Source organism: Peromyscus maniculatus, chromosome 4, assembly GCF_049852395.1.
Source record: "Peromyscus maniculatus bairdii isolate BWxNUB_F1_BW_parent chromosome 4, HU_Pman_BW_mat_3.1, whole genome shotgun sequence".
Lineage (NCBI taxonomy): Eukaryota > Metazoa > Chordata > Mammalia > Rodentia > Cricetidae > Peromyscus > Peromyscus maniculatus.
This window is the reverse complement of record NC_134855.1, coordinates 55,011,482-55,025,279: the sequence shown is the minus strand read 5'-3', so window position 1 is coordinate 55,025,279 and position 13,798 is coordinate 55,011,482. Positions and strand designations below refer to the sequence as shown.

Sequence of the window (13,798 nt, the reverse complement as noted above, 5' to 3'; positions counted from 1 at the left end):
AATTTACAGAGGTAAGATTGAGGCTTTTGGAAAAAGAAGACAGAAATTAGGTCATGTTAGATGTGATAATCTACTTTAAGGAATCTAGCCCTTAATTTTAAGGCAAAGAAGCCATTGTTGAGAGAGGAAGGGAGGAAAAATGGGAGGGTGATATAGAGAAGGGAAGAGGGGAATAGGCGGAGGAAGGTAGAAATAGGTAGAGGAATATGGAGAAGAAGGAGAGAGGGACAGACATATGCTGTATATGTCTCCTGAGGAGATGTGGACAGATGCTTGCTCATCTTAGATAGGGCACTGATGATAGACTGAAGAAAATATTCCTCCACTCAGCTTGGTGAAACAATAAGTCTACTGGGGTTACTTACAGCAGCATGGATGACTCAAAGGCAGCAGCATCTCCTAGGACTCTACCCCAACATGGGTGATGACTCATAAAAGTGAGTTCCTGGAGCTCTCTGCAGTTTGCAAGAAGATGTACTGAGAAGACTCTTGCTTGATAATTATTTATAGCTCATGTAATCCTGGGTGGGGAGGAGGTTATGGATCTTATGAGCTTTTGGATCTTGTAAGTTTAGTGACCTTCCTGGACCTCATAAGTATTTTAGTTTCCTGAATCTTAGAAGCCTTCCTCCTCTCTTCAGGAAGGAGTATTTCAATTTGGGGAAAATACCACATATCACAACATGGGGGAAATACCAAATACTACAACATGTGTTTAAAAAGATCTCAGAGGGTCAATGTGAAGAATTGATGAGTGGGTTAGAGTGGATGCTATCAAGAGTGGGTCATACAGGTCCAGGTACCGACACTTGCATCATGGGATGGAGAGAAGTAGATGGATGCAGGAAGTAGGAAGGGAGTGTAAAATAGACAAGTCACTGAATGTGAGACAAGGGGAGGGGTGTATCACAGATGATTCCTGGTTCTATTCCTGGCTTGTGGAGGCTGGACATACTCTTAACTGTTTCTCCAACTGATATTCAAGTGTTGATCTTCAAAGCACTGCTCTCAACTCCTACTCGTCAATACTCTTTGCTCCTGGTGGTTCTTCAGTTCTTAGAATTTAAATCCCATTTTTATAGTATACAATACAATCACTACAGAGGTTGTTAACTGGTGATCAGTTTGAAAGACATATGTGTTTGATCACATGGGATTTAAAAAACATACAAATCGCAAAGCATTTAAAATGTTTATATATTTAAGTTCTTTTCAATGTAGCTTATCATTAATGTTATACATATAAATTATATGAACAATGCAAATACAACTACACAAATGCTCATTACTACATTTTTTTCTTTCTAATTTTCTTTTAGAACTCTTAGAAAGATCCCTAGTCCTTTTAAACAAAAGTCAACAACTCACTGACTTCATAGAAAAATTCAAGTGTGATGGATCTAATATGAATTCTGAGCTGATTCAGGGAGCTCAGAGTAGCTGTCTGAAGATCGACAGCCTCCTTGAACTTCTACAAGACAGGAGAAGACAGTTGGTCAAGAACTTGCAGCAACAGCGGCAGGAACTGGCTCAGGTTCTACAGTTGTGTCTGTGGGACCAACAAGAAAACCAGGTAACACAAACAAGCATTGGGTGAAGTCTTGGCCTTGGCCAGTTGCATGGACTAGTGATGTTCTGGAACAGCATCACGATTGCCATGGTTGAATCTGTTAATGGTTAACCTAAAAGCATTTTCTCTTAACTATTATCTGGCTTTCCCAAGTAAGCAGGCATATGAAAATGAAGATTCCCATCTCCTTATAATATTAACATTTTAAGCTTGAAAATTTTAAGTTATTTGAAAATAACTGTGTTATATCATTGAATTTGCATTCTCCCTTTTAGATCATTACTAAGGGTCTTGTTTTTCCTTTAAATTCTAAAATATGAATTATGGTTTTTTGGGGTGCTGGAAAGATGTGCGGAATTGTGCCACATTGCTACTGATTTCATTTAAAACAGTCCGTAGTGCAAAATAGAGACAGCATTCCTGGAAGAGTGGTCAGGTACCAGTGGGAAAAGGTAGAGCATTGCCTGATGTCTGAATGTTCTTGGTTATAGGGGTTTGGGATGCCCTGGGTTTACAGACTCAGGAGAACTCATTATTCAGATTGTAGGTACATTGTAATATTTAAGCTAAAAGTGGGACATGCTCAAATCAAATGGCTGGTATAGTTCCTGCAACATTTCTGTTTGCTCCAATCCCATTCTCACATATGTGTAAACTAAGTGACAGGAAATCATATGGAGGCAGCTCTCCTGATCAGGATGCCTAGGAGGGGGATCTTTCCATGTTTCCCATTTCTCTGGTGCAAACTGGAAGACAGACATGTAGCTGGAACTGTATGCTGGTTCTTATTGTAAGCTGAAAAAAAAAAGATTTAATGTCTAACATTTTGATTTACTTACTGACTACCTATTATGTGCTGTGCCCTACTACGAGTGTTGCAGATACACACAAGTCAGCATCTCTTTCCTTTGAGAATTTTCTTCTGTTGTATTTCTCAGTCTTTGAACTATTGGTATTTGGTGGTAGGCAATTCTTGCTCTGGAGGAGGGTGCTTGGTACATACTAAGAAGTAGAATCTCTGATGTTTACCACCCTATTTTGAGTCGAACACCCTCAGTTAGGACATCTAAAATGTCGCTAGAATTTGTAAGATGTAACCCAGCATGCAAAATCATTGTCACTTGAGAACTACTAGACTGTATGATGGGCAAGTCATAAAATAAGTGATCAGTGACAAGTGCTATTTAAAAATCCAATGAGACATGAATGTTGGCAAGTGTTGCTCTATTAATCAGACAGGCCTCTTGCAGGAAGTGGCATTGAAGGTACCAGTGTAGATCTTTCCTGTCACATATTCTACCTGTGTTCTGTTGCTGCCTCCTCCAGGCATCACCCTCTTCTGGCATCTTCTGCCTGGGCTCTGCTGGCTCCCACCTGCTTCTGATGATGTACTGCGGGCTTCTCTTTTCCAGGTCCTATCTTTATTCCCATCCCACTTCACATGTGTGTAACTTAAGGTACAGTCATACTGCACAGTCATCTTTCAGTGATGACAGTGGTATACCAAGAGGGAATTCATACCCAGATGAGAATCTACTCAAAATTGTCAATTAAGCGAGTGTTCCTAGGTTCTTTGTCTTCCTATCACAAGCAGGTCCATTATAGCTTATGCTCTTCCTTCCGGCATTCCTCTTCCCATTCTCTATTTACCCTCTCTGCCATCCAGTTCTCTCCTAGTTCTGATTCTGGTATCATGTTCCCAGAGCGACTGTCTCTTTAAGGGAATGTCTCCCTTATCTCTTTCTTTTTAGGTTCAGAGTCTAACCCCTGACTCTGATGCTTCCAAGAACAGACTCAAAACTCTTCTCGTTCTCATGTACAGGGGGTTGTTGCTCACTCAGCTTAATGCAGAGACCTGTTCTCTCCAGAAAAAAAGACTCATCTAAGAGGATTTTCCCAAGCACAGAACAATTGCCCCAATAATGAAAACATAGCCATAAGAGGTTTTAACTTTTGTATTTGAGCTGGTAATTTTGCCTTCTTGACTGCAAAACTAATCAGCCACTCGAATTCCTGCAGTATAAAAAGATATCAGAATTCAGAAAATTCTAGGTAACAATATTATAGCTTATCTACATACTAAAGAAAAATTGAAATATCTCGACTGAGGTGTTTGGTGATAGCTGAAGTCAGGTTTTATCGGTTTCTGACTTGATGAATTCTGACTTAATGGAGCCTTTCCCTCTCTCCCTCCCCTTTCCTTCCCTCCCTGTCTTGTTTAAAAGAGTGAGGTGCTTTTGGAGGTTGCTTTTGGAAAGACACCATTCATCTTTTAGGGAAGTTTTCAGTTGGTAGGGAAATTGAGCACAAAGTAGAGATTTCCCATGCATCCCACCACAGCAACCATATTATCAGCATCCTATGCCCGAAGAGGACTTTAGTTATGCGGATGTTCTTACATTAAGACATCATTATCATCCAGGGTACTCACTAGGGTCCAGTCTCAGTGTTGTATATTGCGTGAATGCGGACAGATGTATAATGGTGGGTCTCTGTCATTATAATTCCATGCAGAATAACTTGACTGCCCCCTCAAGTCCTTTGTTCTCTGCTCATTTATCCCTCCCTCCCCAGCCATGTGCACTGATCTGTTTTACTTAGTCTTGTTGGAACCATCCATTGTGTAGTTTTCACACAAACTTACCTTTCAACCCAGTAATAAGCAATTAAGTTTCTTCCCTATCTTTGTGTGGCTTGATAGCTCATGTCTGTCTAAGGCTGACTAATATCCCATTGTCTGCCATTACAACTGTTTACCCATCCGTTCAGTTGCTAAGGAGCATTTTAGTTGCTTCCAGGTTTTGTCAAGTGTGAATAAACAGCCATGTGTAGGTTTTAGTGTCAAGCTAGATTTCAGCTCATTTGAATAAGTAACAAGGAGCATGTGTTGGACAGTGTGCTTAGAATATGTTTAACTGTCATCTAAGTTAGCTGTGCATCCCTCCAGCAATGAAGAAAATTGCTATGTTCCACATCTCGCCTGCAGTAGATTCTCTCTGAGTTTTGAATTCTGGCCTTTCCAGTAAGTGTATAGTAGTATTTCATTGTGGGACCTTATCTCTAAACCGAGAATAACACAAATTCAGAGAGTTGTTCTAATAACAAAATGCAATAGCATGCATGAACATATAGTATAATACCCATCCTCTTCAGAGATGATCAACATACACAGCTTTCTCCACTTGGTTAAACTAACATGAATTCCTTCCCCAGGTTTGGTGTTAGTGATGCTATATATGCTGGGGGCCCCGATGGTCCTCATTGTTGGATGTCCTCTAGGCATAGTCATTACATATACAGCCATATACATTCATGGAGAAGGTGATGGAGCTTTCATTTGTACTCCCTTCCTAACAGTCCTGAAGCAAACTAATATGATTATTGTATAAGAATAAACACTGCTTAAATATATACCTCATTGATGAGTAAGATAGTCTTCATCTTAAAAACAAAATGTAGACTTGTACTCTGAAAACAGTCCATGGTGCATTTTCTCTTGCTAACTGCAGTACAGCAGCAAGAGCAATTAATAATAATCATTCTTTGTGCTTGCAAGAACACACATCCTAAGGCCAGACTTCTGGATGGGTTTAAATTATGGCTCTACCATTTATCAACTGAGGAACTGAGCAGTTATTTAAATTCTCTGAAGTTCTATTATCTCTAAAAAGGTGTGTAATAATAGTAATTGCCTCAAGTCTTATGACCAAGTGAGCTCTTCAATGTCAAGTACTTGGGACAGTCCCAGGCACATAGTGACGGCCATATCAGAACAGTGCTTTCTGTCATTGTACCCGAGAGGGAGAGAATAGGCCCAACATATTACCTCTGCCACCCAGCTGAGGTAAGGATTGGTCTTGGATTGAAGGCCAAACTTGTTACTTATTTTGGATTCATAACAGTACAGTCAAATAAGCCACTTTTATCATTTTACTAACCATACTCATTCATGGGCATTCAATTAAATGGTTTTTTTTTTTTAAAGACGGTATTTTCTTAGCTTATTACATAATAATTCTCATTTGCTGGAAGTGTGGGGCCCACTGTTCTCACAGATGATTACTGTGACATACAGCTGCCACTTTTGAACTTTTATTCTAGCATGGGTCTAGTCACAGCCATGAACATTTTTTTTTATTAAATATAGAAAAATATAAGCAAAACTAAAGCAGCTCACTTATATATTCTATATTGTAATAATGACTTTTATGACTTTGACCAAATAATAGACATATCCTTGGGTAAAAAGTAGAATAAGAAATTGGATGAATCTATGATATTGGTTGTAATACAATTTAAACAGTGTCTTATTGGTGAGGAGGTAGAGTCTCTTCAGTTTCTCGATGCTGTAAACAGTAATTAAGCATGCAGCATTGATTGTTATATAAACAAGTGAATATTTTCAGTCTAACTAGACATTAACATAGTATAATTCTCTTATGAGATTTTCAACTTTCTGGATGTTGTGTTGACAGTTTTGTGGATGATACAGTGATAAAATTGGCTACACAGACACTAGATTGAGAGAGATTGCTAGTGATTTGTGGTAGGACTCTGATATTCCTGTAAAGTCCACTGGATAATTCTGGCACATGGTGGACACACTTCATAGGAAGAGAAGGCTTGTCCATTCTGTGCTTGTTTTATGGAGTGAAAGGACTATGAGCAGATACATTAATAAACAGCAGCTCTGTCAGTCCTTCTAACCACTTGAGAAGAAGGGAAATGAGATGAAGAATCAGAATGAAAACTGTGGATAAATACTAATATGGATGTCAGCATGTCTGATGCATCTTCTCCCCCAAGGATTATTTGAGACAATTGATACTTCTGTAACTCTCAGTGTTTGTGGCCTGATGCTTTTGAAAATATCAGTTAATTCTCTTTGGGGAAGAAAATGTAATGAGCAGCATGTTAGCCACTAACGCTGTGCATTATTTACAGAGAGCAGTAAATGAAAACGGAGTGTTTCTCTGTCTTATTTGGGATGTGATCATCTGGAAAGCGTATTCACAGAGTGCTCTTCCTTCATCACTGGTTTTCCTACGTAAAGTAACACACGTGTGTTTCAGACCGACAGACGACCAAACTGCTCTTTCTTTTCAGCTAGAGCAGCATCTTAGTTTGCAGATAATATGCTTTATTAATGAAAATCAGAAGCAGCTTGGAGTATTTTGCGCATAATTAATTATCTTGGCAAGAAGATTTATGAATGTAATTTTTCTCAATTGTTCCAATCAGGCATAAGTGAGGCAAACAAATATATTAAAACTAAGTTATTCATGGCCTCTTTATGCAAGGCAATGTCAAGGACATCTAGGAGGATTAAAACTGAGGCAGACATCTGCCTTTACTAGCATGGTTTCACCTATGTGTATATGTACATTTATGTATGTATACATGCCTTTACAGAGGGGAGAATAACAGGATTCACCGGGAGGGTTTTATGGTTCATAATTTGAGTAGAGTGTACACCATCATCAAACACTATATTCCTGTCAACTATATCTAAAATGTCATCAGAGATGACCCATAGAAGTCTAGCTTCCATGGCTGTAGTCTTGTGTCTCTGAGGCATCTGCAAAACTTTAGTGTATATAAACACATGCTTCTGCTTGTGTATGTATTTTCTGGTACATGCTGCCACTCTCTCATTTACTTTGGAGTCGGAATGAATGACCAGCTTAAATTAATATGAGATAACACAAGAAGGGTTAAGAAAAAATTTAAAAAATCCTTCTTTAAATGTAGCTTTTGAACACTGTCTGCTATAAGGCAAAAAATGGGTTGGGGAGCAGAGGAGGGTTATAATTAGCTTGATGATATTGGAATCTGTGAGTTTGTTCCAATAGCAGACATAAATAATGATCCATATGTATTTTAAAACTTATCATAGAATTTTATTTTGACACCTTAGCTATGTTTGGAATTCTTTCTCAGGCATGTCAGCAGGAAATACAGGGTCTCTTAATGTTTATAGATTCTTGCAATTCTGAAAGTAATAGACAAGTTTGCTAATTAGAATGCATGCCAATCATCATTGCTTGCAGTGGCCCTGCGGGGCAAGGGCCACAGCGCAGGGAATCTGGTGCAGCAGGCATGGTTACCTATCCAGACTTACATACTTACTACCAAGGTTATTGAGCAGTTATTAGCCTCTGTGTCTTACTTTCCTTAGTGTAAAATGAGGCTAATCATGGTAGCCATCTATTCACTTGTTATAAAAATAAAGTCATACTTATGTAAAATATATAACACAATTATGTAAAATTCTTAGAACACAATTTGATATATAAATATTCAGCAAATCCTCAAGTGTCCACTATGTCGCTGTGTGTCATTTTTGAGCTGTATTAAGCACTGGCACGCAGCTGCACTTTAGCCAGATCCCAGCTAACTGTCTAAACTGCTGGAGGAGTTAGCCTCTTCCGGTGGGCATGAGAACAGATGCACTGGGTATCCAGCTCAGGGCAAAGTCAACCCACCCTGAGAAGTAGTTAAAAATCAACTTCTATTGCTGTGAAGAGACATCATGACCAAGGGAAACTTAGAAAAGAAAGCCTTGAATTGGGGCCTTGCTTACAGTTTCAGAGGATGAGTCCATGACCATCATGGCAGGGATTGTGGCCACAGGCAGGAATAGTGTTGGAGTAGCAGCTGAGAGCTTACATCTGACCCACAGGAACTAGATGGGGCCTAGGGCTGGTCCTGGCCCTGGCTTTTGAAAACTCAAAGCCTATCCCCAGTGGTAAACCACCTCCAACAAGATCACACTTCCTAATCCTTCACACACTGTTTCACCTACTGGGAATGAACCTGGTTCTGGACCTGGGTAGTTGTAGAGCTGGTCAACCTGCCAGCTCTCCCATCTTGGCCAGGAGGGTGAGCTCTCCAGCATTGCCCTGGCTAGTTCAAGGCAGGAGCTGCTGCAGAGGCTATGGAGGATTTTGCTTACTGGCTTGCTCTCCCCATGGCTTGCTCAGCGTGCTTTCTTATAGAACCCAAGACCACCAGCCCAGGGATGGCAACACCCACAGTGGACTGGGCCCCACCCCCATCAAGTAATTAAGAAAATGCTCTACAGGCTGACATACAGCCCAATCACATGGAGCCATTTTTTTTTAATTGAGGGATTCCTCCTCTCAGATGACAATAGCTTGTGTCAAGTTGATGTAAACGATCCAGCAGAGTGCTACTAAGTTGTATCTGGAATGCTGTGCCTTAGATACCTTTTGCACTGTGATTAATACTGCATAGGACTCTGCTCCCTGTCTTGAATAAAGAGTTCTTTCCATTTCTCAGAATTTTCCCACAATGAGCTAGAGGCAATATTGGAAATACAATTCAGGTCTAGAGACTTTTTATTCATTGGACTAAGCAGCTTCCTGCTCTCAAGTAGGTGGAGTTAAAGAACCTGCCTAAAAGCAACAAACAAACAAATACACACACACAATTTGAGGGCAATGTAGAAAAGGAAGGGGCCCTTAGTGTCATTTTTGAGATACAGATGTGAAATGGCATCATATGCTAATATAAACAGAATAATCAAGTAGATGGCATTTTAGTTTCAATTTTAGACAGGATTATCTGTGAAGCTGCTTATAAAGTAATCAGATTTTCTGGTGACAAACAGTCCAACTGTCTGCCACCTATCAACAGATCTCTAAGATTTGATGATCTGGGGATATAGTGATAGTTTCCTGCTGACTTCAGTAATTCAAGAAAGGCTTCCAAATTCTGCAAAAGAAAATGTGACTTTTGTCCTCCTCAAACCTGAAACTAGACCTCCAGATGACAGGTCCAATAATTATATCAGTCCAAAAATGTTTCTAAAAAATAGAAACGCAATATAATCTTAGCAATGTTAGAAGAGAGCATTGCACCAAATCTAGTTTTGAATGTCATAATTGGTTTCATGGTGATTCCACAATCAGGCACAATTGGGAAAAAGCGGTTGAGACTATCTCGTTCTGCTGCATGGGCAGGTTTTATTTATAGCCAAGGGAAAAAAGCGACCTGTAGAAAATGCAAGATCTTCTACAGAGATGTCTGGACTATCACACTCATGTCTGTCTTATTTGAATGGTTGAATGGTTGGCTTCTTGTGGTTGGCCAAAACACAGTTACAAGTGGAGGTGAGACTGTTTGCACACATAGTTACGATCCTCTACATATAGAGAAGCCAGTTGAGGCCAGGTGACTCATTGTTACAGCAATGATTCTTCAACTCCCAAATCCCGTGGTGCAGAATCAGCACTCTGGCTCTTTCACCTCGTCTAACATATATCACACCTGTCAGGACAGGTGGGTTTCTCTGGCTCTATCACCTCTTCTAACATATATCACACCTGACAGGACAGGTGGGTTTCTCTGGCTCTATCACCTCTTCTAATACACATCACCATCTTACAGGGCAGGTAGATTTCTCTATTCTCATTAAGCACAGAGCACATTTGACCAGATTGCCTAATACAAGATAAAGACCATTATAGCTTTCTCTGCTATAAGCAATAGAAAGAAAAATCAAAGTAAACATTAAAACTGTGACACTGACTATAATCGCAAATATGGCATTTCTGACAGTTGGATAGGAACTGTCAAAAATGCTTGGAATGAGGAAGATAAACAGTGATGCACTTTTTATTCTTCATCATTTTTTTAAAGTTTTTTTTTTTTGTCTTAACAGTAACTGATTCTGTGCCAAGAACTGTACTGTACAAGGAAGAGAAAACCAAAATAATCTGAAGACATTATTATTTTTTACATGCATTTCTGTTAAGATGGCTGGAATTTCTTTTTGCTTGCTTGTCTCTCCTAGAATAGTTTTAAATAAAGATAAACCTCATCTCAGTTTGGAGGACAAATTGCCGAGGGGAGGAACACGGCTCATGGCAGTGTAGTGCAGGGCTTCTGGATTTCACAGCCCGCCCCTCCCCTGCTTTGCTGCAGACCTTTTCATCTTTGACCTTCACCACGGAACATTGTCTGCTGCGTGTGTCCGCCATGTTTTAGACTGTGAATCGTTTGCAAAATAGAATTCTCAGTCTGCGTGCTGTCTGTCACCTCTGCCCACGGCTCTCGTCCTCACTGTCTCTGACAGCTTGCCTCACGCTTCTGTGATCTCCCCTAACTGTAGTTTCTGTGGAGCCCCCCGATGGTACTTTCATGTTAGAATCAGACCCTATGACCCCAGCCCTGCCTAACAGGTTTTGTTTTAAGAATGTTCACAAACACAGGCTTCTCCAGAATCCTTTGTTTCAGTAGCAGGATGGGATGGGAAGGAAAGGTAAGTACTGGATCAGGAAGCATGGAGTCTGACCATGGCCTTAACTGCTCCCAACTGACTTTCTTCTTTGCTGGCTGCATAAACTTGGGCACACATACCTTACAGTCTCATGTCTATTTCATCATTTGTTGTCTCAGTGCAGGAAGAGGGTGGACACTGGCTGAGTTAACATTACAAGGTGCATAGAGAAGCTCTGGGAAATTCACCACCCTCTTCTCTTTCTTTCTTTCTTTGTTTCTTTTGGTAGGAGTGCTTGGGAGAATGTTCCATTGATACTAGCCCTCCCATGTCCAAGGCTTGCAGACACTTACAGCATTCTCCAACTTCCCTTTCAGTCTGGTCCACACCTCCTTCCTTCAATGCTCGCACACCTTCGGTTCCCCACTGTAAAGCACCACACCTCCCCCAATCAAAGAATGGATTTTTTTTTTAAGCCGATGAACATCTCTGCTGCTTCTGCTGTCCCTAAAAAGCCATCTTCCAATGCTTAGCTGATGAGCTCAACTCCTGCAGAAGGCTCCCCAGAAATTCTTCCTCACCCCCATCTGGAAGTCCCCAAATGTTTGCTGACTGATACTTCACTCCACCCTTCCTGGTTCTGCTATTTAAACTCCCCTAGTTAAATCTGAGTCAGTCTTCAAATTTAGATTTAACAACTAAAGATATTTCGAATTCCCTTGACTAGCATAGCCAGCCAAAGGAAATATAATGCAATGGATACACATGATTTTAAATATCCCGGTGGCCATTAGAGGAGTAAAAAAAAAAAGGCTTTAAGAAGTCACATAACAAGTGAAAAATAATATCTATTATTTAACTCAACATATCCAAATATGATTTTGATGATACTGTACACAAAATTCCAAAGAGATATTTGCACTTTTTAAAATACGGAAAGCCCACAATTTCTGATATGCAGTTTATATTCATAGTGATAGAACTTTTCAGGTTAGACTAATCATAGTCCAGCTAGTATGCTGGTGGTGGCTACTCTATTGGGCAGTGCAAGTCTACTTGGCAGAATTTTTCTGACTTCTTCAATTTTCTAGATAATTCTTAATTTTTATCAACATCCAAATTCTTTCTTTCTTTCTTTCTTTCTTTCTTTCTTTCTTTCTTTCTTTCTTTCTTTCTTTCTTTCTTCCTTTCTTCCTTTCTTCCTTTCTTCCTTTCTTTCTTTCTTTCTTTATCTTTGTTGACCTGCTTCTGTCTCTCCTCATCTCCTTATGGCTATCTCAGCCACCCAAAAGATCTGCCCTATATAGTCTCTGATTTAATCCTGCCTCCTCTGAAGACATAGAAGCCATGATAACCATCCGAGTGATCATAAGTACATCAGTTGAATCAAGCTAGATGGTAGGGACTGAGAAGGATGAGGAAAAGTTTTCATTTCTCCCCGTATCCTACTGACTGATACTCAGAACCAATTTCCAGTGTGTTCTCTGAGTGTTTTTTGTTCTCTCTTCCTTCCCTCATGCCTCTTTTGTGGCACTATTCTACAGAGGTGCCTATTGGCTGCCCTCATCACTCAGGCTCTTTGGACAGCAACTGATGCAATTTAAAAGCTTATAAAAAGAACCCTTGGAATAGCTGTGCAGCTGTCTGTAGTAACGACTTGTGGGATGTAATGAATGATTGAATAAGTATCAGAGTATTGTGGTGGATTCTCTAGTGGTTATTTAGAGTGTCTTGTTTTAGCCCGAGAAGGACTCTAAGCCTGTTTTGTATGTATCCCAGAGCACAGGTGGTAAACCTGATCCAGGAGGCTGCTCTTCTGTCTGAATGCCTCATGATGAGGTGTAATATGCTAACAATGATCTACTCACTTCAAACATTCATACCAACTGGTTTTTGTTTCTTCCTGAAATGCATCTTGTTAGGAAAAAAAAAAAAGTGTAGATCTAGAGTCACATGCTTTAAAAGGCAGATACATGGATGAAAGCTATGGAATATCATCACAATTTTCTACCTATAAGGCATTGCTCAGTAGGAATAGTAGCACTGAGGGCTGAAATAATGTCAGGCAAATCTACAGGATGACGTCAGTCAATACCATTTCAAATCAAAACCAGCTGATGCAGCGGTGCCCAACTTTAATCCCAGTACTTGGGGAGCAGAGGCCGGCAGAAATCTTCAAGTTGGAAGCCCACCTGGGCTACATATCAAGTTCCAGGCCAACTAGAGCTATATGGGAAGGTGCCGTGTCAAAAACAAAACAAACAACAGCAAAAAAACCAGCAGTCACTCCCTCCTAGCTTTCATCATCTCTGGCGCGTGTTAGGTGACAAGTTTTTGACTCACAAATTAAATAGGATTATCTGAGGATTCAGGCTTCTCACCTGTTTAGGGAGATTAGTGAACAGCTGTTTCCATCCATGCTTCATTCACTCAGCTTTCATATTAGCTGCCCCATGATAAAACATTCTTGAGATGTCTGCCCCCACCCCAACTTTAGCTAGGAATAGAAAACACTCACTCCATTGCTTAACTAAATAACCTCTGAGAGTTAGTTATATTCATCATCTCTTTGAGGAAAACCCTCCAATCACCCCTCTAGTCACATGTCTGTAAGCACTCACTGGTACTGTCATGAGAAATTACTTTATAAAAAAGTAAAATAAATTTTATTGTTCTTAATTCAGTGCTCTCTGTGTGTCTTCATATGTACACTGTACTTACCATCTGGTTCTAATTGGATACCAGAAAAAAATGGCTTTAAGGAATTGTAAGTATATACCTACATATTTATAATATATGTACATTTACAATATAGATTTATAGTTCCTTATTGTAGATAGACAGGTCATGTGAAATATATCAAATATCACATATATCACATAGTTTACCAATATTACAAAGAAGGTGTATTTCACATAAAAATAGCTACAGGATCAATGTGTTTGTTTGCATTGATAAAAAGGCTAAAACTTTGGCAAACTGCA

The 13,798-nt window shown here is 39.8% G+C and overlaps 1 protein-coding gene across 4 annotated transcripts in view; it reads left to right on the top strand.

Moving 5' to 3' along the window:
- Window positions 1–13,798, top strand: part of Ccdc141 (coiled-coil domain containing 141) — a 157,867-nt gene that overhangs the window by 42,293 nt on the left and 101,776 nt on the right. For all 4 annotated transcript variants that reach the window (XM_076569743.1, XM_076569744.1, XM_015988611.3 and 1 more), the window contains one exon: window positions 1,320–1,573. In XM_076569743.1, coding sequence (XP_076425858.1) covers window positions 1,320–1,573 — 254 coding nt within the window. The remainder of the gene's footprint in view (window positions 1–1,319; window positions 1,574–13,798) is intronic.